Source organism: Plodia interpunctella, chromosome 25, assembly GCF_027563975.2.
Source record: "Plodia interpunctella isolate USDA-ARS_2022_Savannah chromosome 25, ilPloInte3.2, whole genome shotgun sequence".
Classification (NCBI taxonomy): domain Eukaryota; kingdom Metazoa; phylum Arthropoda; class Insecta; order Lepidoptera; family Pyralidae; genus Plodia; species Plodia interpunctella.
This window is the reverse complement of record NC_071318.1, coordinates 5925840-5948892: the sequence shown is the minus strand read 5'-3', so window position 1 is coordinate 5948892 and position 23053 is coordinate 5925840. Positions and strand designations below refer to the sequence as shown.

Here is a 23053-nt window from a genome sequence, read left to right as displayed (position 1 = left end):
CATTCAATTCATTGGCCGGCGACCGGATTGGATGTCGTGTTATACCAATGAATATCGTATTCGTAAATTTATTGGATCAATTTATTTTAATTAATCGCAATTTATATACCTTTCAATTGTTGGCTTCTTCTTCTACAGTCTTGTGTACATATTTATTTTATAGTTAACTTTATTCAACATTTTTATCAGTCATGGGCGATGTAAAGAAAATAAAGGTAAATTAAATTTATTATGTATGTACCTACAATAAATAATCGTATTATCATATTCAAAGAAATACTTTAAAACCTCTCAAATAGCACAGAATCTTCTGCCTAATTTAAACTAGTTCGTAAAAAGTTCTTATACTACTTTGTTTACGTTTTGATAACAGTTATCAATTTGACACTTCGCAATCCGAGTTGAACCAACCTACCTAGTTGTTATCTAACCTCTAATTTGCTCGTGAAATTTAATATAAATTTGTGAATTGAAAGATAAGCCATGGCTGGCTATGACTTGAAGAAGGAAGAGGAGGTGAAGGAATACATAGAAAATCTCGGTATTGAATACAGGTTCGGTTGTTTTCAAGAGAAAAAACCAGAAGTGTGCCACCTTTTGGGCGATTACTTGGAGTCGATCAAAAAGGATTACAAAAAAGCTGGAAATGTGTACAAAACTAACTGCCTAGATTATAAATTCGGGAAATCGTGTTTGAAATTTGGTAATTACACTTTGGTGGGACGGGGGAAGGAAAAAGGGGATCCCGTCGAGGCGCTGCCATATTTTGAGATGGGATGCGAATTGGGTGACAGCACGTCATGCCTTCACGCTGGGATGCTGCTTACGGCCACCGGACCCAATGTTAACATTAAAAGGGATGTTCCTAAAGGTATGCAGTGAATATTTTTTAGTGAGATACCTATTAAGATTTTATATAACTTGTCCTGAATGATGTAATTCATTACATTAGTAAGAGTAGGGAGGTTATAATTTAAAAATCAACTAATCAATTTAAACAACCTAGCAAAGGTTGATTTACACTTACACCTTATAATTTCCTATGTTTAGTGTCTACCCAAAGATCTGCGATCCAACTCTGTTATTGTGGTACAAATATATTTTTTTTAAATAACATTATTTTATTGTTTCCCGCTTGAATCCTAAATTTTTTCATCTTATCAACATTTAAAAAAAAATTATCACTGTCTTTCAGGTTATAATTATTTGAAGAAGAGTTGTGATCAGAAAGACGATATGGCTTGCCACTACCTCTCCGGGATGTACCTTACCGGAGTCCCTAAAAATCCAGCAGATTACAACCCACACAACCTAGAGAAGAACAAGAATATTGATTATTTAATAAAATCTGATAAGAAACAAGCATTTAATTTTGCTTTGAAAAGTTGTGAGTATGGCAACATGTTCGCCTGTGCCAATGTCAGTATGATGTACAAAAAAGGAGATGGTGTAGAAAAGAACCCAGAAGAAGCAAAAAGATATTTCGAAATTGCACAAAAACTTCAGAAGGCTCACGAAACTACGAAAGAAATAAAGTTCCAGCAAGGTTTAGATAAATAACATTTGATATTTTTTAACAATAAATGCATTTAAAAGTTATTGTGTATAGATTGTTTTAGTGTAAATTTACAGTATTGTTGCATCAATTATATATTGTTTTACTCAAAAATCTTTATTATTTACTTGCTAAATGAAAAAAAAAAATGAAATTAAAAAATATTTATTTTCCACAACAACACAATACATGAGTATGTATTGGGAGGTGGACTGGAGCCTAAACTAGGTTAAACCTGTATTTCAGGCCTCCAGGACACCCATCCGCAGTAAGAGAAGTACAGTTATAAATTATATGTGACATTTCTACAAAAAAAAGTGCCTTTTGGTGGACAGTCACTTATTATGCGCATCAATAATAAAAATCAGCAACTAAAACGTCTTAACCGACTTCCCTCCATAAGGTACCTTTTCTCATGGAATGTTACATAAGTGATAAGTAACAATAACAAAAGTTAGACAACCAATCAATTTCTGTGCCATCGGGCACACGAAAAGTTATGCGTATGTATTGTTTCTTTTTTAATTTTTAGAGCCAAATGTTTAACTTATGTTTGACAAAAATAAATGAAATATCACAATACTCAAATCTCAGATGCTCAACACCAAGAGGTCGTCAGGCAGTTTAGAAAGATATATTTTTACCCAAATTGTTTGAGGTTTCCAAAGATTTGTCAAAAATTTTTTGATCAGAGTTTTTCTTCTTTAGGCATAAATATTTCTTTTGGGAGTTGTGTTAATCATACCACCTAATATAGATATTTTTGAGCTGTAGCTTTGAATCGCTGTGGATAACCTTTGAATTAGGTATCAGAAAAGCATTTGTCTTCACAAATAGGAAGTAAGTACATTTTGATATTCAGTGAAAATCGAGAATTTTATTATCCATCCGTATTCAAATATCCATCCATCCTAGTATAAAGAGAAAAAAATTGCACTTCGTTTCGTTTGTAACTTGAATAAATTGAATAAACTCAAAAAGTACTGGATCGTTTTTAATGAAATTTAACACAGAGGTAGATGAAACGTTCAGGCGTAACCTAAGTTTTTGACGTGACAACGTCTTAAATTAGGTTGCGGCTGGGAGTCACTTATGAAAAAGTGTTATGCCCGGTAACGTTACGATGAGTCACCGAACGAGAGAGAGGCCCGCCGAATGCCTTGCGTCTCTCTCCCACTCAACTATGATCGGTCTGCCGCGCGCGTAAAAAGACGTTGTCACGTAAAATCTTCGCCCGTAAAACCGACTTTACAGGCAACCATTTTTTTTTTATATATTTTTACCCGACCGAAGCCGCGAGGGGCCGCTAGTTTACCAATGAAAAGTGAATTATTTTTTCCTCAGATCGGTATAATCGGGGGCTCAGGGTTCGACGACCCGACGCTGTTCGAGAACCAGGTAGAGAGGGCGGTGACCACACCGTTCGGTGACCCTTCGGACGTGCTGATCGAGGGGCAGATCAAGGGAGTGCCCTGTGTGCTGCTGGCCAGGCACGGGAGAAAGCATCAGTTACAACCCAGGTACGTGAAATAGTTTTGGTCTTTCTTATTGAGTGTGTTATTGCTAACGCTGGTGTCAGATTTTATTCAAGTCGCGTTAAGGCATCTGACATGACTTCTGCCGCTACCGACGCCAAGTAGTTGCATACACACGAGTGAACTAAACTGCCAATCAATGTGCAGTGTGTTGCAATCGTTTTGGTAGCTACTATGTATGTACGAGACCATAGTTAAAATGAATAAAATGTAGTACATACTTGGTACAATGGCGGGAAACCGCATGTGGAGGCAGAAAAGGGAAGCCTTTCCCCAGCAGTGGGTCACAATAGGCTAATTCAAAAAATACTAGATGTTGCCCGGGACTTTGCTGGGAAATTTGAGATAAAACATAGCCTTTAGCAATCTTGTAATAATGTACCTTCCTAATGGTGAAATAATTTTTGAAATCGATTCGGTCGTTTCGGAACCTCAAACATACAAACTCACAAACGCTTACCTCTTTATAATAATAGTATATTTTAAAATATATATATTTCCAGTGACGTGAACTATCGCGCCAACATTTGGGCCCTGAAAGAGTCAGGCTGCAGCCACGTGCTGGCCACCACCGCCACCGGCTCGCTGGTAGAACACTTCCGTCCCGGAGACCTGGTGATCTTGGACGATTTCATTGACAGGTGCGCGTGCTTCCTTGGAATCATTATGCCAGCTTACACTGTCGCTGTATACAGACACACGCCGACGCGAATGCGTGAACATTGAGTGGTTAGTACGAGTGCTATTATTTACCGCAATGAAAAACCAGCAATGTGCGAATCCGCCAAAGTTTGGCGTACATTAAATTCAAATAACGAAAATGTAATAATAATGTATGAATAGCTAGTCTTTTCATTCGCCATTATTTCTCAGTTCGTTCATTGACAATTTTATATCACGCTCGATTCGCTGCGGTCTCGAGCGATCCTGATAGCTAACGCACGATATGCATCGCTATCATGGATTCGGTCTAAATTATTGCATTAGATATGTAATGATATTAATATTTTAATGATACACATCATTAAAATATTAATACCATTACATATCTAAATATTTATTTAATTTTATTATTTTAATTTTTAAATAAAATATTATGATTATCCAATCCATACTTAGTAACCTTACGAATAATTGTCTATCTATTGTGTCTCAATTCTCTGTGATATACATACGAGTATATGCGTTGGGTTAACATTATAAATGCGAAAACCTGACTTGTGTTTTTGTCCGCTTTCTCGGCGAAACCGCTAGACTGATTTTGATGATATTTGGAATTAACGACCCAAGGTCATATCCATAGGTAAAATAAATTTAAATGTATAAAACTGCAGGTGTAAATACGGGGAATGTAATACCTTAAGTATTTACCGTAATATTTCAATAATAAATAAATAAAAAATTAAATAAAGTTCAAATATATTAATTTATTAAATAAAGCTTAAGGCTCAAATTAATTAAATGAAGCTTTTTAATTTACGCTTTGTAGAATAATAATAGTGTAAGTAACGACCACAGAAGTAAGAGATAGCAATAGAGAATTATTGAGAGTAAGGAAGTTCACCATGTTGAATCTGATTGGTCTAGATTTGATCAGGTCTCGGAGTTGCGTTGCGTCGTGCCGTAAGAGATCGGCTGAAAAAACAATAAGTTTTTTTTTTATTTACAAAAATTACACTTTACACACAAATTTTTATTGTTGTCAAAGAGATCTTATTGCGTTTAATTTGTGACAAAAAATCATTTCCGTTCAGTAAACCGGTCAGGAGGTCCCTCGTCAGGAGCCATTAAGTCATGCTTATCGTAATAATACATTGTCATCCAAACTAAACGTGTGTACATATTTATATACAGTGTAAGTTAAAAGCTTGGAATAAAAATAAAATATAACGATATTTAATTTTTTCTATTATCGTTGTGGCGCCATCTACAATCAAACTCAAGGTTGTCGGAATAGTGTCAACTATTATTATAAATGCGGAAGTAAGTATGTTTGTTCATCTGTGTTTGCTTGTTACTCTTACAGCCTTCACGTTTTATCTGCTCACCTTTTTTCGAGGGCATTTAAACGGGCGAAATCGCGTGGAAAAACTATTATGATTATAATATAGAACAGGCCTACCATCAACTTTTACAGAACGATTCCATCCAATCCAACTCAGTTCAATTTAGGAACCTAAAATGAATCGCATTCATACTAAAAATTAAGTCGATGGTGCAAATTTGCGATGCAATTCAGTTTAGGTCGTAAAGTGGATCGCGTTTGGAGATGATGGTAAGCCCCCTGGAAATCAACTTGCATGGTTTCTTGTTGATAAGCAGGTGGTCAATCACATTGAGCAGGTTGTCGTTTTGCCTGTACACATTCTCACACTGACACACCAAACTGAGGAGAACGGCGACGCAAGTGAGCAGGCGCAGCGTGCTCGACAGACCTGGCCAATAGCCCGTGTCATAGGTCGTGTGCTGAAAATACATATTTATTAAACACAATTTTATGATAGCTACATACTTACTATCGCCGATGTGTCCGAAACACACCTACGCGAATGCAATGAACATTGCGTAGTTAGTATGAGTGCTTTTATTTACCGCAATGAAAAACCAGCAATGTATACCGAATTCGCCAAGTTCGGTGAAATGGCCCGCGATAATTTGGAGCCGACATTATGTTATGTAATGTTAAGGAATCATTGTAAAACTTTTTGTTTATGATTTAGTGGCTAATCTATTTTTCTATTCTATTCTAATGTGTTTCGCCCGCGGATTGGCCCGCGTGAATCCCCATGGGAAGTTTTTTTTTTGTGTATGAAAGATAGCTTATTAATGTAGGTGAAATTTCAAGAAGATGGTTGAGTGTATAAAGCGTGAAATCGCGTCTTATCAACTTGGGTAAAATACACATTAAAGACGTTATGTAAAGAAGCGGGTCATATTTTGTTTTGCGAAAGGGGCGCAGTCTTGGCCCCCTTCTAAGGCGTCCCTTTTTTGTTTTTATTCTTGGCTAGAAATAAAGGATCTTCGAAAACCATCAGATAAATTGACACTAGGTTACGCCACTAGCGAGTGATGTATTGTACACTTTCTCTCATCCTCACGCGTGTGTTACATACGAGGCAGCGACGCCGCGAAGCCCGGGATTAGCGTAAAAAATGAACCATAAAATATTGAACATTTTCCTTCTCTTGAAAGAATACCACGAATTTACGAACTTCGAATATGTGTGATGTATCCTATGTATTGTTGTTGACTAGCTGTTTAATAACCATTTATAGTTTTATTAGCGGCCCGTCCCGGCTTCGCTCGGGTAAAACCATAACATCTAAACTATCCTCAGGGATCAGATTATCTATTTAAAAAACCCGCATCAAAATCCATTGTATAGTTTTTAAGATCTCCGCATTTTTACATAGGTACAGCGGGACGCGACTTTGTTGTATACTAGGTATATGGTGAATTGTAAATGTACTGATTGCCTCTATTTAATAACTTTCCTTCACATTGATCGGACTATTAATTGAAGTTTTAACTAATAGTTTGTCTTTTGATGTAGTCTATCGATTACTTCGAAAATATAATAATAATATAGACCTAGCAATCGAAATCAAAACTCAGTGGAAAGCCCAAACTGTTCACATTATACCTATAGTATTGTCTTCAACTGGCATTATACCTACATCACTGAAACACAGCTTGAACACCTTAGACATACCAGATTATACACTCTCCTTGATCCAGAAGGCGGTAATACTAAATACATGCCGAATAATCACACGTAAATTCCTAACTTCGTCTACCCTCACGTCTACCTTCAGCATATAAAACTTTTCCCTCTTACGCTTCGTTTCGGCCCGCGTGTGAGGTGTATACCCCTTTTTTATTTTTATTTAAAAAAAGGAGAAAACATTTATAAAATATAATATATAATAATAATATAAAATTGTATAGTACCTGTGATCCGATTAACACCCTCACAGCGATATTAGTGAACCGAATCATATCTATCAAGAAACTTAATATATTCAGTAGAATCTGAAATAAAAATATATGTGTGCCATTATTAGAATGAACATTACCTATATGGTTATTTTTGTAATGAATTTCTGTTAGTGCTTGTATGTATCAATTTCTATAAGTGCTTGAAGCGGTGGTGGTGTAATGGTTAAGATGCCCGCCTCTGGATCGAAAGGTCTCAGGTTCGTATCCTACTCGTGCCATATGAGTTTGTATACCAATCTGACTCATATATAGTAGTTTTCATAGACGGTGAAGGAAAACATCGTGAGGAAACCTGCACACTGGTGGACAGTTTAGTTCACTAGTGTTTATGCCATTATATGGCGGTAAGTAGTCGTAAAAGTCATGTCAGATGCCTTTAGGCGATTTGAATAAAAACTGACACCAGTGTTAGCAAATAAAACACTCGATATGATGTTGATTATTTGTCATATAATTGATGTACTTTTGTACAGAGTTGGCACAATTTACAAAGCCGAAAACCATATTGGCCACCTAAATCCGCGTATTGTAAATTGTGATGTGACTACATTGTACTTATAATGCAAAACTATAAAAAATATATTTTATTTGGTACATACCTAGGTACCCTACCACTTTATAAGTAGTTTAAGCATACTGTGACACCGCACTACCTACTGTGTTTTGAGAGACAATGTTTTTTTTTTTTTACTAATTATTAAACGTAATTAACTTACAAAAATGGGATAACTATAATTTCTAATGAAATTCTACTCGTAGTGTAGCATAGTAGAGGTAAGATCTTAGATCCTTTTTTTATTTTCAAAATAAAATCTTACACTTCTTTTTTCTTTTGGTATTTTTGACTAAGTTAAGTAATTATTATTTTATCGATTGTGTTGTAATGAAGAAAAACGAAAAATAATATATCACACTCGATGCGAAAAATGTAGACATATTTTTATATGTCTTCTTTTTTCGCATCGAGTGTGATGTTTGTGAATATGTTGTAACATCAATATTAAGAACTTACCCTTACACCAAACATTGTGTTTATGAATGCCACTTGCTCCAACAACATCAGATATACTTTACTCAATGATTTCACATCACGGGAAATGTTGTACGGGATTTTGTTAGGATCGTATTGCATTTGTAGTTTCAGGACGCGCGTACACGCGTCCGAATATAACCAATCTTTGTTATGAATGTAATCCACTGCTCCTGATGAACAGTCAACTCTTCTATAGCAATCTTGCAACAAATCACATATGCTTCGAAGTCGGCATTCTATGTGGAAAGCGTGAGCAGACAAGTCCAGAGTAGTCAGAATTTTTATCAAAAGGTAAAAATACGCAACTGAAAACATGGTCGGAATGATCCAGCCAATACTCAACGCCCACGCTGCGAAATCACAAATAGAACTTAACAACCAAATACATAGGAATATTGATATTAATTTCAACAGTTTGCGTCTCAAAGCTGAATAATAATGGACGCCGAGTGTCTTGTCGATGTTTCCGTACAATTTGAAATATTCCACGCTCATCTCTCTGCCGTATTGATATACGAAGTATAGATCGATCGTGTATTGCCAAAAGTCGTATACCATTTGCACGGCGTCTGTGTATTTTATCGACGCATTGATTTGATCGTAAACATTTGACACTTTAAAGTACAAAGTATAAAAATTTATCGATCCCAAGATGGTGGTAGCGGCGACACTTCTAAATATTACGTAATATTTGTTGGGAATCGTTCCACTTTCTCCATTTGAGTGTAAAGCAAAGACATTTAAAAATATATTTAATGTAGAAAATGAGCTAAAAATGTTTTGGACGTTTTTAGTGATAGTCACGTCGTGTATTTGCATGGTTTATTGATTTTAATTTAACTTTTGCACATAAATGCAAAATATGGCTCTTTTCACGACCAGATATTGCTCGGCACTAACTATCAATTAGTCTGAGTGGCCACTGTTGTCTATCAGATATTCGTCGTTCAAATTGGAGCACCTACGTATTAAGTAATGGCATTACATGCATATTTAATTCAAGGATTCCATTGAAGCACTATGGTTCAATTGAAGCATTTTGATAGTAGATATGAACGTGAAATAGTACATGGCAATGAGTAGTTTTTGAAGATCTTAGCCGCATCCCATTAAAGCTAATTTTCATAAAATTTCAGGGCAAAATCAGTCCGGCGGCGGGCCAACTCTGACTTTCAATAAACATTATGTACTTTTTGAAGTCAAAAATTACTAAAAACAGTGTAATGTCAATTTCCAAAGCGCAGGTGAAAAAGAAACGGCGCAACAAACTTCACCGCATCCTTTACACAAATTGAATTCGTGTAATGCGATAAGTTTCAATTTTATAAAACGTTTATTCAAGAGTAAACCTTCTGTACCTATGGCGGTGCTATATTCTATGACTGTAAGCTGTAATTAACTAGGAATATCTTAAAATATTAATTTACGGCTGTGCTGGGTGTATTGTTGTGTGTGGTTACTCCCCTAGAATGACTACTCCATATCCTCTCTTGAATTTCGTAAGAGGTGAGTAAGGGATAAGAAGCCTTGACAGAATACCAAAATGGATAAAATGAAATTCGATTACGTTAGAATCTGCCCTTGACTTATAACTATTCCCGTCGAAAACTTACATTGCACATTTTATTATTATTGAAAATACTTATTTCAAGAACTTGGGGTCGCAATTGCACCTTCTTCGACCGCACCGAGGGGGGTCCGCGGGGGGTGTGCCACCTGCCCATGCGGCCGGCGTACTGCGAGCGAGCGAGACAGGCGATGATCGCGGCCGCTAGAGCGAGAGGCTTCAACTGTCATGACAGAGGCACTGCGGTAGTCATACAGGGGCCAAGGTGGGTTGTCTTATGCCACCATAAGATTTTTATTCATATCTTTTATTTATTTGCCAAATCTAAAAATATAACCTAACCTCTTATGCTAGACTAAGATAAAGAAAGAAAGCACAAAATCCGTGTATTAAATTGTGACTAGGTACATTGTATAATGTTAAACTATGCAATACTTAATTCTAATATAACATAATTTACATATATTGTTTTTTTAGTGTTAGAATTGTGATGGTGGCGTGGTAGTATAGTGTGGTGACTCAGGCGCCTTCAAGTTACACATTGGTTGTATACCATTTTTGTGATAGACAGTATTTAGTTTTATGAATGCTCCAACAGAAATACAACTTCAAAATTGGGAGAACCGCGTGTTATCTTTAACAAGTTAAGCCATAAAAACAATAAATATTTCAATTGTATTTCAAATGTCTCGAGAGACAATGGCGCGTTCTAAATCTAGATATCGCCATCTAGTGGCATTTAAACAAAATATGACTATATTACACGATTAAACAGCTTGGTCTGAATTTTACTCAAATTATCTAATAAGCACTATGTAATGTAACTACGGAGATTTTTAAAATGTAAAAAAAGAGAGAAATAAAAAATATAAATAAAATTTTACAATATAAATAGAAATTATATGTGTAAAAATTCAGTGGCTAAGTAGTTACAATATAGCAATTTACAGTTTTGAGTTTTTCAGTTTTGCACGGCAAATTGAATTTTTGAAAATCGAGTGCTTAGAAGCAACATTGACGATTGACGATCTTGGGTCATGATGAAAAATGATCTTTTTCTGATTGGCCCGGGTCATGGATGTTTATCTATCTATATATGTTATATAAAATATAGTATCGTTGAGTTAGTATCCCATAACACAAGTCTAGAACTTACTTTGGGGCTAGCTCAATCTATGTGTTTTGTCGTAATATATTTATTTATATTTAATATACCGGGAACTCTTTCATGGATCAATGGGATACACAGTATAAAATGTATTTATGTAATATTATCCAATAGATTCTCAAGCCGTGCTGAGAGCCTGATGCACCGGCAGTGGGGCGGCCATCTTGTCAACATGACCACAGTTCCAGAGGTACAAAACAACATGCCATATACTAAAGTTTAACATGCTAGCAATTCAGTTTCACCCGATGTATTTCAGTCTGTAATAAAATCTTGCAACTTAAACAACTACTTCCACTGAAGCGACAGCTTCAGTTTCCATGACAATGCATTTTTATGATGAGCTGATGGCGCAGCCAGTGTTGGCTCTGGGTTGGGGTTTTTTGCCAAACGTTAAATGCAACGATATCTCTCTACGGCAAAAGCATTTTTGTACAAAATTTGTTTAGTTTGTGCGTTACCCTGACGTATTCATATGTGGCTACCACAACATTACCACCACCATTACCATACCGAACCGTTACCTTCACCATATAATCAAAACCAAGAATTTGCCAAGGAAAAGCACACACAAGCACAAGCACTATATTTATTCACTCCGTCGCAAAGAAACAGAGAAAGTACGCAGCTCTGAGAAGAACGCGCACTTCACATCACAGGCAAGACCCAGTCTTCAGTTCGTCAAGAAACAAGAATGTTCGTTAAGAAACGAGAAGAGTATTTATTTCGCTCCAGAACCACGTCCCCAAAAATAATATATAATTATCTAGTAACTAGATAATTAGTATGTGAAGTCTTGTAAACGTGTGTGCAAGTTGGGAATTTATGCGATTTCCAATTTTCGAAATATTAGGTGATTAAAACAGATTCTGCTGCGGTGACATTTAAAACTTTCTCGCAGCCAAATTTTTTATATCATAGATAGATAATTTGTTTCATCATACAACATAAGTCTCCCGGTCGCATCGGTATGAACGCGATAAAAGCAAAAAATATTGGACGGTTTTTCATACGGTTTTCGTTAATTCTTTTCCCCAGGTGGTGCTAGCGAAAGAAGCTGGACTAAGTTACGCTGCAGTTGCGCTTGTTACCGACTACGACTGTTGGAGGGAGAACGAAACATCAGTAATTACTGTCTTCTCACTTTTTAACGACAAAGAAAAGTATAGACAAATGAAATCTCTATATATAAGACACTGACTGACTGAAATATCAACGCACAGCGCAAACCGCTGGGTTTAGAAACTTCAAATTTAATGCGCAGGTTCCTTGTGATCTAGGGGTGCACTAAGAAAGGATTTTTGAAAATTCATCCTCTAAGAGGGTGAAAAGGGGTTTCAAAGTTTATATGGGGAAACCGGCTTCGGAAAATGACGCTGGCGAAGCCGTGGGCAAAAGCTAGTATGATAATAAAACGTTAGCTCAAATAAGATCAAATTATGGTTAACCAGCTGTTATGCTTTGAAGCCCAGTCTTCCTAATTTTGTCTCCACTTTGCACGGTCTCTCCATAGTATTGTGTTATGTTTATCCATATATGTATCCATACACTATCCTATATAATATTATAAATGCGAAAGTCTTTTGATTTTGATGAAATTTGGTATGCATATAATTACAGCTTCCGTTCAAATATAGAGTAGGTAAAACATAGGAGTAGGAGTCAAAAATCAACCCCCAATTGATTGAATAATGGGGGGGTGAAAGTTTGTGATACTTATTCAACGATATACAGAGTTACTGGTGTCAAACGCATAACCTCCTAAAGACTACTTGGTACATCAAAACAAGCAACTTTTATTCTACGACTTTTCTTGATTCGTAGTTTTTTTCATATAAAAAAAAAATACAATCTACTTTGTGATTCTCACGAGACAGTACAGTAGCGTTTATGTAGCGGAATCGAACATAGAGTTCACGTTTTATAGAACCGACATTAAAACTAAAAAAATGTTTTTTTTTTTTATTCATTACGTTTAGACAAAAGATGTCAGTCTCTATGTACCTTATGCGCCTTTGGAAGGTTATGCGTTAGATACCAGTAACCCTGTATATATATATATATCCCTGTATATATATCCACAGGTGTCGGTGAGCGAGGTGCTGGCAATGTTCGCTAAGAACGTGAAGAAAGCGGCCGATGTGATCGTGGACGCCGTGCAGATCCTCGCCGCTGACTCCGATACGATATATCTCGACGAACATAAGGTGAGAATGGAACAGTCAAGGACAGAAACCTGACGGGCTTAGTGTTGCTTAGCTACTAACATATCACAGACTTTTCGCAGTATTCTTCTTATTGATAGTGTTATTTATCGAGGTATTTTATCAAGTCGTCTAAAGGCATCTGACATGATGTTTTACGGCAAGCCTACACTAAACTCTCCTTGTGGTAGTTATGTTGGTTTTGTTAGATTAGGAACGTGTAGCGACCGATATTATCGTGAACGCTGTACACGAAACACTGACACGAAGTATCTTACGAAGATAATGTGGGAGTAGAGTAGTGCAGTCGATGGTAGATGGGTGATTTCTCGACTGTTTGAACGCGCCGTGAAGCGTTTCATTAGTGTCGCATTTTTTTTTTTAATTAAACATTATCCGTACTTTACTTATTTATAAAATAAGATAATTAAATTGATCACTGTGTATGGTACAACTTAATAAACAGCAATGACAGCCCGCGGCGGCGTTCAAAACGCTCGTGAAATTCACCCATATACCTGCCCCCCTCTGATAGTTAGGTGGGGGTTAAGGTCCCTTCTACCGCACCGCTCCCTGCAAGATGAAAAGTGAGCTTTAAAACGTCTGTTGTAAGATATCTTTTGCATTATACACGAGAGCTGACAACAAGCCGTCCGTTAATTTCATGTCATTGTAAAATATATCTTCAGACAACGCTTTAAAGCTCATATTTCAATGAACGTCATTTTGACGGGTGGGAGCGGTACAAGTGTGCTTTATGTGTACAAGCGTGACTCGTCTTTTCAGAATCTGGTGGCATCTTCGATAATGCTGAAAGAATAATATTAAGGACAATATTTTTTTCTTATTTTGTGTTAAATATACACATTTGTATGCAATATAATTATTGTTTTTCAATAAATAAAACAACAGTTCCGTACCTTAATCTTTTATTATAATTACTGATCATCATATAAAATCGAATCTTAATTTAGAGCACACTCAAACATTATTCTTACATACGATTTACGTATTTCAATAGTTTTGTGCATTTATTGTTCTATAGTTAAAATATTTAAAGTAACTTACACGTTAGGATTCAAAAAAACAATTCTTCACAGATTTACTTACTAATAAATTTCAAAATTACAACCTTTACAAAACTTCGAAAATTAAGTTTTTACTTAAATTTCACTAATTAATGCACTAGTATAAATTTTTGCTAGCGAAAACTGCCCATGCGTGTCCCTTTACATGTAAACACTCCAGGCGTGTTATTCAAATTTACGTTTGAAGGACACCGTATTTCTTTTTTTATCGAGTGTAGCTAACAGTGTCAGAATGTATTCAAATCGCCTTTAGTCATGACTTTTACGACTACCTACCGCCATTTAGTGGCAAGTAGTTGCGTACGACTTTAAGTATATGAGTGAAAAATTGATTATCGGATCCTAGATTACCTTATCCACTAATAATATCTACTTAACATACTAGTCTGATCGCACAAGACATATGGGTCTCATTTCACGTTTTCAACTTTTGGACAAAATTAAAAAAAATTGTATAATCAAATTCTAAAAATTTCTCAGGTAGGTTCTGTAAACCTAACGACGTAAAAATTTAACGTGTGTTTTTTTTATCATAATCGACTAGTAATTCACGATTTAGGCATTTCTTTATTTGTGTCGTTCCACGAGGAAAGTTATCTTATGGAGGGCAGTGCTCATCTGTGTGTAACGTCTTTGAAGCGATTGGAAATTCAGCGCACGATTTAACTTTTGGAGCTCCCATATTGCAACTTTTCGAGAGAATTTGAGATTATTGATTACATTGAAAGATTTTCAAATTGTTACATCTCATTTTTAATTTGCGATTATATACTAACTAGCCTTTTAACTAAGCAAATTTCTCAGTCATTTTATCGCATCTTCTTTAGTATTTATTTGAATTGTTTCCCGTCTTTAGTTCAAATTCAGAGGAATTTGATGAATATTGTAGCGGGAAAGAGTTCCCGCTACAATATTCACTCCATTTTATAAGTGTTATATATTGTCTATGATACATACGAATGTGGCAAGCCCACGTCACTGTCATGGTTCGACTTATGTCTTCGTCTTTATAAACGTCAGTCTGTTTCCAACAACGAATCGTTTCATTTGTCCTGTGTCCCGATACACAACAAAAAGTTATTAATCAAATACACGTTTAGGATTATCTGGGAATTATAAAAAAAAATATGGATAGGAGTTACTAGTATGCGACGCCTGCAGATCTGATATCTATGTATGTGTCCCTACACACGGAACCAGAGCACCCCGCCCCGGCCATTATTTATGAAATGGCTCCTAAGCAATTTCCCTCCATAATGTTAGGTACATTATTTCTTGTGGAACGTCACATATACTTAATCATGAAGTCGGTCAAGTTTTGTAATGTGTACATGTGTACATTTGCAAAGAAACCTATTTTACAAGGAAAAATTTTATCTGCCCTCACCTGTACAAATAAAAAAAAAACTTTGTGGTTTGATTCACAAAGTGGATAGATATTGTGAACGATATTATCAATTTTTGTATTAAAAATCATTGTTTTAAATGAATCAATTGATAAAATCGTCCATAATATTTACATTTTAACACTACCATGATTATGTGCAGACAAAAAGCACGATTTCTTTCCGGCACTCCGACGGGATATAAAGACGGGTCTTGAATTTTATCTATTTAAAAAATATGTATCGTTAAGTTAGTATCCCATAACGTGTCAAAGTTTGGGGTCAATTCAATCTGTGTGATCTGTCGATATGTACTACAGTGATTAATGTGTAAAACCCCGTGTTGCTGTGTGCGATTGACCTTATTTTTAGATTCTCTTCTGATCTAGCAAATGCTTTCTTTCTGTCGTACCTAAAACAAAACATACGATTAATATATAAGCCTTAGGTAATCATTATTACTAGAGATCATGAACCAGAGTACATAGTGACGTATATGATTAGTCCGCATTGTGCCTATATATTTATTTTTATTAAAAAATTATAAACATGAAAATTTGTGAGTACATTTGTTACTTCTTCACAATCAAAACGGCTGGGTCAATTTTTACGAAATTTGGTATTTAAGTAGCTGATACCTTGGATTACCACATAGATTAGGTTTTTATCCCGACGGTACGCGATTCCCGTAGGATTTGGTCTAAAAGTTTAATGAAAGATAAAAATGTTAGTATTAAAATTAATAATTTGGTATAAAATAAAATGCATATAGCATGCATATATATTTAAATAACCCTTATACAATAATTAAATGTCACTTTAATACATCAGTATGCTCCATGCAGCAATTAAAAATTTATATATCATTGTAATAGCAACCCTTTTTTAATTGCTGATAGACTTTGATAAGAACAATAAAATAGTATATCGCGTAATTAACAATAGTATCGCAGTCAATGAAACTTACGCTATTTACATTTCTTTTGTTCCGAACAATGTCTATTAGGAAACTTCAAAATCTGGCGCAATACATCACTATTATACAAGCTCTATATAAAATTGTATTTTAAATTTAAAAAAGTATGATGTTACTGGCTGGAAAGTAATCGATTAAAAATAAAATATTTTTATTCTATTTTTAAAAAATTACGAAATACACACCGCGAACGTGAACATTTGATGAACGTTATGTAATTATTTATGTATTAGAAATTGTATTTTAATATTATTATTTTTATAATCGTCGCAGGCAGGTGTTGTATAAAGCACTATGTATCACTCGAAAGAAATAAACTCACAGCTAGTGTGTCCGCGACCCTCTAACATACATCGTCATTGGTACTTGTCATCTTTATTTTTCGATGAAAAATGTACTGTAGTATTGCACGCTCTTATACCTTAATTGTTGGTCCAACTTTTATTATGAAGTCACTACCATAAACGTAATATTTAATGTATCTGTCGAACAAACATAGCTTTTGTTGCGAACATGTTACCACATTGTGACGTCACTTCTACGTGTCATTTATTATGGAGCATTTACACGAGTACAAAAATGTATGATTTTAATTTTGTCACATATTTGAATTATTTTTGTCGTTTCGTTTATTAGTTACATTGTCATTATCACAGTAATTTTTTTTCACTGGTGTTTATATGAATTTAAGGTCAAAGGTAAGTTTCTATTTCTATTAATATATTATATTCTTCAAATAGTCATCAAAACAAAAAAATGTCAACTAGTATTGCCGGGTGAATTTCTGAGTGTTTCGATCACCGTCATTATCCTCCTTCAAATTTCAACAAAGACAAGAATATTTTTACTATCCAAAATTTTGTATAATAATCTGAGTTATTAATGTAAAATTGTCTTGAAGGCGGTTAATGACGGCGGACAAAATGTTCGACCCTGCCCGCACCTCAGTTGTTGCATTAAAGTTAAAGTAAATTAGTATTGGGCGCACCTCAGTTGTTGGTCCAGGGGTTGCGCTGGTGCTGGCCGGGGATCATGTCCAGCAGATACTGGCGCTGAGCCTCAGCCACGCGCTGCATCTCCGCCGCCATCGCCGCCGTGCTGCCAGAACTGCCGCTCTTACCCGCTACAGGGGGACATTCTTTTATTTTTCCACAAATATGTATCCTTTCACAATATTTAGTAAGGATATAAGTGCACACTAGCGCCACTATTTTTACTAATTTCTTTTGTTTATTAGCGAATAATATTTCTCTTTCTTTCTCTTTCCAAATTATTTTACAGTAGATAAAGGAATTTATTGCCAAGTATTATAGATTTCCATCACACAATGTAGTCACAGTCTACTATGAAGATTTTGACGGCCACATTGTCTTACAGAAAATTATAACGCCTTGCGTCAAACCAAATCGAAACACGTCACAAAATGTATTTCGATTTTTATATATTTTACTTTTTGCACTCCACTTGTAGTGCAAAAGGTAAAAGTTGAAAATCAGCTCTATACATTTTGTTGTCGTGTGTATAATTAATATACATATATATAATTAACTTGGTAACTAACTACTTGGTGACATGACTTTATGTTCTATAGACTAGCCTGCTGCTGTATACACGTCCTCTCAACCTATCGCCGGTTGACTGCAAGAGATCCCTACGTGGGATAAGTCCGCCGTTGGACAACGTATCGTTCTAGTTATTACAAACAAAGAAACAAATAAGAATAAGGATATACTCACAACGCGTGCAAGAGGACAATGTATCTACCTTGTTACGAGGGCTGCTATTTATGTATCCGGAATAACAAAATTAAACAAACATATATTATTACATATGGTTTTATTGTTTCTCGAAGTATTCTCCGCGATGATCTATGCACTTCTGCATACGTTGAAACCAATTTTCAAAGCACTTTTTCCATTCTGATTGAGGTATGTCCAAAACGTGTGTTTTGAACGCATCAACGGCCTCTTCGCGGCTCGAAAAACGTTGACCACGTAATTTATTTTTAATGTTTGGAAATAAATAAAAATCATTGGGTGCCAGGTCGGGGCTGTACGGCGGATGACCCGTCAATTCAATCTTTTGACCCTCCAAAAAATTATTTGTTTCAGCCGACTTGTGGCAGCTAGCATTGTCGTGATGAAGTATGATTCTGCGTTGTGGGTTGTTCTTTCGTATTTTTTCAAAGACTTCTGGCAAACAAATGGTGGTGTACCATTCAGAATTAACCGTCCTACTATTCTCTAGTGGCACTGTAGCTACATGTCCGTTGATACCAAAAAAACAAGCGACCATTTGCTTTAAAGTTCTTCTTCTCGCACGAACAACTTTTGTTGGATTCGGTTCATCTTGAAAGACCCACACCGTTGACTGCTGTTTAGTTTCAGGGTCATAAGCATAGATCCAGGTTTCGTCACCTGTGTAGATATTATAAACAGCTTTTGACGTGCCACGGTTGTATTTTTTATCATTTTCTTACACCAGTCGACACGAGCCTGTTTTTGATCTACGCTCAAGTTGTGCGGAATCCAACGCGAACAAATTTTTTTAACAATTAAATGTTCGTGTAATATCGCGTGTATACTCGTCATACTAATGCCCAGAGACGCCTCTATCTCGCGGTATGTAACATGACGATCTTGCATTACTAATTGTCGCACAGCATCAATATTTTGTTGTACCACTACCGATTTAGGACGACCCTCCTTAATTTCATCCGTGAGCATAGACCGTCCACGTTGAAATTCCTTAAACCAATAATACACAGTGGTTTTCGATGGTGCTTCATCTCCAAAAGTTAAAATCAGTTGTTCGATGCACTGTTTTTGAGTTAATCCACGCCGAAAATCATAATAAATCATCGCGCGAAAATGTTCACGAGTTAAATCCATGGCAATGAAGACAAGCTATTTTCAAAATTGGCGCCAATTGAAAAAAACAAATGACAGGGACATGAAAAATATTTATTCTCTAGCCGAAGAGTTCTATTTTCAAATGTTGTAATTACTTTTTAAATATTCTAGAATTATTGGCCAGTTCCGGATACATAAATAGCAGCCTATGTATTACAAAAAAAGAAACAAACAAGAGTGTACAAGAATAAGGATATACTGACATCGCTTGCCGAGCGCGGAGGCCTGCGCCATGGCCAGCTGGTAGGTGTAGAGCAGCGGCGAGAACTGCATCATCGCCGCGGCCGTCGCGGCCGGCGACATCGCCGCCGCGCCCGGCGCCGCGCTCAGCCCTGCCCACAGACAGACAGACAACCTCACTCTCAACAATACTCATCGTCATACGACGCTTTTGGGTTCTAACGATACGGCAGTTTCAGAGATATTTGAGATCGTGTGAAAAAAATGTGGGGAAAAATGACGTTATATAATATGACGACCTCGGTGGCGCAGTGGTGGAAGGCTTGTGTTGGATATTGCTCATAGTTACTTGGTTGCCACGTTACGATACCATCACCCATTCAAGAACCTTGTTTTTACTTGATTTTACAATATAAAATAAAACTTTCTAACCGCCACTGCGATCTATTCCTCAAGCTTGCCTCTGAACCGAGAGGTCCCGGGTTCGATGCCCGGTCGGGTCATGATGGAAAATGATATTTTTCTCATTGGCCCGGGTCTTGGATGATTTTCTATATATATATATATATATATATATATATACAGTGCAACCTCGATATAACAAATCGGAAGGGAACAAATAAATATTCGTTATATCAAGTAATTCGTTGAACTGAAGTTCGTTATGTTGAGGTTAGGTTGGTCTAAAATTAGTTATACAGAGGGAAAAAGTTTTATTACTTAGAAAACAGCAGTGTTTAAATTACTTTGGGTTGACGAAATTCGTCAATTAGAGGTATTTATACTTTTTCTTGATAGTTAAAAATTCGTTATAAAGAGGGAGAGGAGATTTGTTCGCAAAAAAAGCTCGTAATGTAAAGGGATATTTTACATTGATTCTTATGGACAATCCAAGGGGATTACAAAGAATTTGTTAAATCGAGAAAGTCGTTATATTGAGGTACGTTATATTAAGGTTGCACTGTATATGTGTTTGTTATAATATATAATATAGTATCGTTGAGTTAGTATCCCATGACACAAGTCTCGAACTTATTGGGGGCCTAGCTCTGTGTGATTTGTACAAATATAAATATATGTAAAGTAAATAAATAAATTAATATTATTTATTTACTTAATTTTGCTTTAATTTTATTACACAAATTGCCATTAAAAGGGATAAAAAGGAGATTTCGTCCTGACATGTGGTCTGAATAAATGTAGGCCCTCATGAATATTTTGTATGGACGATTTATTGCAAATATATTTAACTCTTCTCTCTCTAATCTCTGCATGTTCCCAGTTGCGTTCGATTGACTATAAAGAGTTGATCACAGACATATATCAAATGGGATATAAGGATAAAGGGATCATATATTACCTCTCAACAGCTGGTGCTGTAACGCCTGCATGGCGGCAGCACTGTGTTGCTCGAAGGCCATCTGCGCGGCCGCCGCCGCCGCCAGCTGCTGAGGAAGACTATACTTATCATGCGAACTTGAGCCCGGATTCGGAAACCTAGTTAATTTTTGGTAACCAGAGGTATTCGGTTGGCTGGAAGAGATTCATTCATTCATTCATTCATTCTGCTCATTGCTGCTGTCCATATGTATGCTATTGTATTTATTTTTATTGATACTGTTGTACTTATGGGCAATAAAGATGTATTGTTTTACCATTATCTCCTAACGCGACCCACTTTGCGACCTAAACTGATCTGCATCGCAAATTCGTACCATCGAATTAATTTTTATTATGAATGCGATTAATTTTAGGTTCCTAAAGTGAACTGAGTTGCATTGGAAACGTTCTGTTGATGGTAGGACTGCAATTCGCGCGCATCTCCATACATTTTGAATGCAGCGTTTAAATTTTTTATTTATTTATTTATTGAGTAACAGGCGGGCAGCTTCAGCAGCTGATGTGTCTATATTAAGCAGCGTTGAAAGTTTCTCGATAATTCCCTATAAAAAGTCACATCACTGATATCAATTAATAACTTTATATTATTGTTAATGCAGGTTTCCATTCAATTATATTTTTCATCCTTTTTAGAATATAGATTTTATTCAATACTTACAAAATGTATATTTTTAATGTGAGGGGCATTAAATCATGGCTATGATGTACAGTTACGTGCTGAGGGACACGTAACATTGGCTGCGATGTACAGTTGTGTGTGCGCACTTTCAATTTTTTTCCTCCATAAGAATAATTGAATAATCTTGTGAGTTCTATGTAGATTATATGTATGTCAAATTAATGCTAGCAAATGTCGTAAATGCCGAGATAGGAACATACCTGATGCTTGCTGCTGCTACCTTGACTGTTGCTGCTTGAAGACGATCCTAGGACAAAATATACGTATTAGCTAGGAAAAAAAAATGCGTCGAGGTTTAAAAAGACACACAGACGTCACGCAAAGGGGCGGAGCTTATTTCGTTTTCCGTTCGAAATGGGGCGGACCCGTTTATCCCACTTAACGCCTCATCCCCGCGCATTATCACTTAGGAAATTGAAAATAGGGCTCCAAGTAGTTTTTGCCTTATTCAGTTTTCCGTACGGAAAGAGGGCGAAACCGCTTACCCCACTCGACTGACTCAGGCCCGCGTAAAACAACTCGTTATTTTTGCTTCATGTAAGTATTATATAAAAGATCGATATATTTACCTTTACCTTTCTTGGCGGGAACTTGGTCCGAGCGCTCTGCGTGATGGCTGCGAAGTTCCGATGTCATTGATGAGCTCCTATTTGTAAATAAATAAATAAATGAACAACACACAACGGTCCACACTAAGCACTAAGCTTGTATCGCAGGTCCGACGGACAAACGACACTGACCTATAGATAAATATTAGTTCTGCTGACTTTAAAATAATTAATCTGTACTGTGCTAATGTCGATTTTATGAATGATTGACTTTGGAAATGATTCCTTCCTCAAGAAAATTGACGGATCGTGATGACAGCGGTCGAAACGCTCTGAGAACCACTCCAGTATGACTGCAAATAGTTAATTATGAAGAGAAAAGATACTGTGCCGACTTTAATGATGATAGGAAATGGTAAGGAAGACGAGTCGTGAAAGTCATTTGAGATGCCTTTAAGAAAATGTGACACGAGTGTTGGCAATAGTTATATATTCTGCATTGACAGCTGTTGATTCACGTAAATAAATAACACTCGAAAAGAAGTAGCGTAACTTTCCGTTTCATCCTAATATATAACGAGTATATTGTTATATATTATTTGTATATATTTTTATAGATTTATACATTTACTTATTTCTATATGTAATTCTTTTAAATAATTTATATATTATGCATTATGTTTATAGTATTTTTTCTTTTTTTTTCTATTTTTCTTCCGTTATTTCTATTGAAATTTCTTCCAGTTTCAGACCAACTGGAAGAAATTTCTATGCACTTAGTTTTCTATTTGTAAGTTTTATATGTACATTGTTATATTGTGTA

The 23053-nt window shown here is 36.0% G+C and overlaps 4 protein-coding genes across 9 annotated transcripts in view; 2 read left to right on the top strand and 2 right to left on the bottom strand.

Moving 5' to 3' along the window:
- Positions 1 to 73: 73 nt before the first annotated feature.
- Positions 74 to 13980, top strand: Mtap (Methylthioadenosine phosphorylase). The gene is made up of 8 exons (XM_053764025.1): positions 74 to 215; positions 2900 to 3075; positions 3594 to 3731; positions 9775 to 9954; positions 10972 to 11047; positions 11896 to 11982; positions 12942 to 13064; positions 13848 to 13980. Exons 1-8 carry the CDS (start codon positions 192 to 194, stop codon positions 13881 to 13883), a joined length of 840 nt encoding a protein of 279 aa, XP_053620000.1. The 5' UTR covers positions 74 to 191; the 3' UTR covers positions 13884 to 13980.
- LOC128680703 (cytochrome c oxidase assembly factor 7 homolog) lies at positions 407 to 1669 on the top strand. Its single transcript, XM_053764026.2, has 2 exons — positions 407 to 871; positions 1196 to 1669. The coding sequence occupies exons 1-2, from the start codon at positions 484 to 486 to the stop codon at positions 1558 to 1560; spliced, it is 753 nt and encodes a 250-aa protein (XP_053620001.1). The 5' UTR covers positions 407 to 483; the 3' UTR covers positions 1561 to 1669.
- Positions 4304 to 8988, bottom strand: LOC128680701 (uncharacterized). Of its 2 annotated transcripts, XM_053764022.1 has the most exons (4): positions 8102 to 8988; positions 7042 to 7122; positions 5391 to 5556; positions 4304 to 4725 (listed from the first exon to the last, which is right to left on the bottom strand). In XM_053764022.1, the coding sequence occupies exons 1-4, from the start codon at positions 8939 to 8941 to the stop codon at positions 4562 to 4564; spliced, it is 1251 nt and encodes a 416-aa protein (XP_053619997.1). In that variant the 5' UTR covers positions 8942 to 8988; the 3' UTR covers positions 4304 to 4561. The 2 variants fall into 2 exon arrangements, with proteins under 2 accessions (XP_053619997.1, XP_053619998.1); XM_053764023.1 differs by lacking the exon at positions 8102 to 8988 and having other exon boundaries at positions 7042 to 7136.
- Positions 13974 to 23053, bottom strand: part of LOC128680699 (serine/arginine repetitive matrix protein 1-like) — a 24202-nt gene continuing 15122 nt past the window's right edge. For 2 of the 5 annotated variants that reach the window (XM_053764017.1, XM_053764021.1), the window contains 6 exons: positions 22252 to 22328; positions 21883 to 21929; positions 20963 to 21050; positions 19626 to 19754; positions 17499 to 17633; positions 13974 to 15946 (listed from right to left, as the gene is read on the bottom strand). In XM_053764017.1, coding sequence (XP_053619992.1) covers positions 17500 to 17633; positions 19626 to 19754; positions 20963 to 21050; positions 21883 to 21929; positions 22252 to 22328 — 475 coding nt within the window. In that variant the 3' untranslated portion in view covers positions 13974 to 15946; position 17499. The remainder of the gene's footprint in view (positions 15947 to 17498; positions 17634 to 19625; positions 19755 to 20962; positions 21051 to 21882; positions 21930 to 22251; positions 22329 to 23053) is intronic. The other 3 variants (XM_053764018.1, XM_053764019.1, XM_053764020.1) reach the window with 3 other exon arrangements.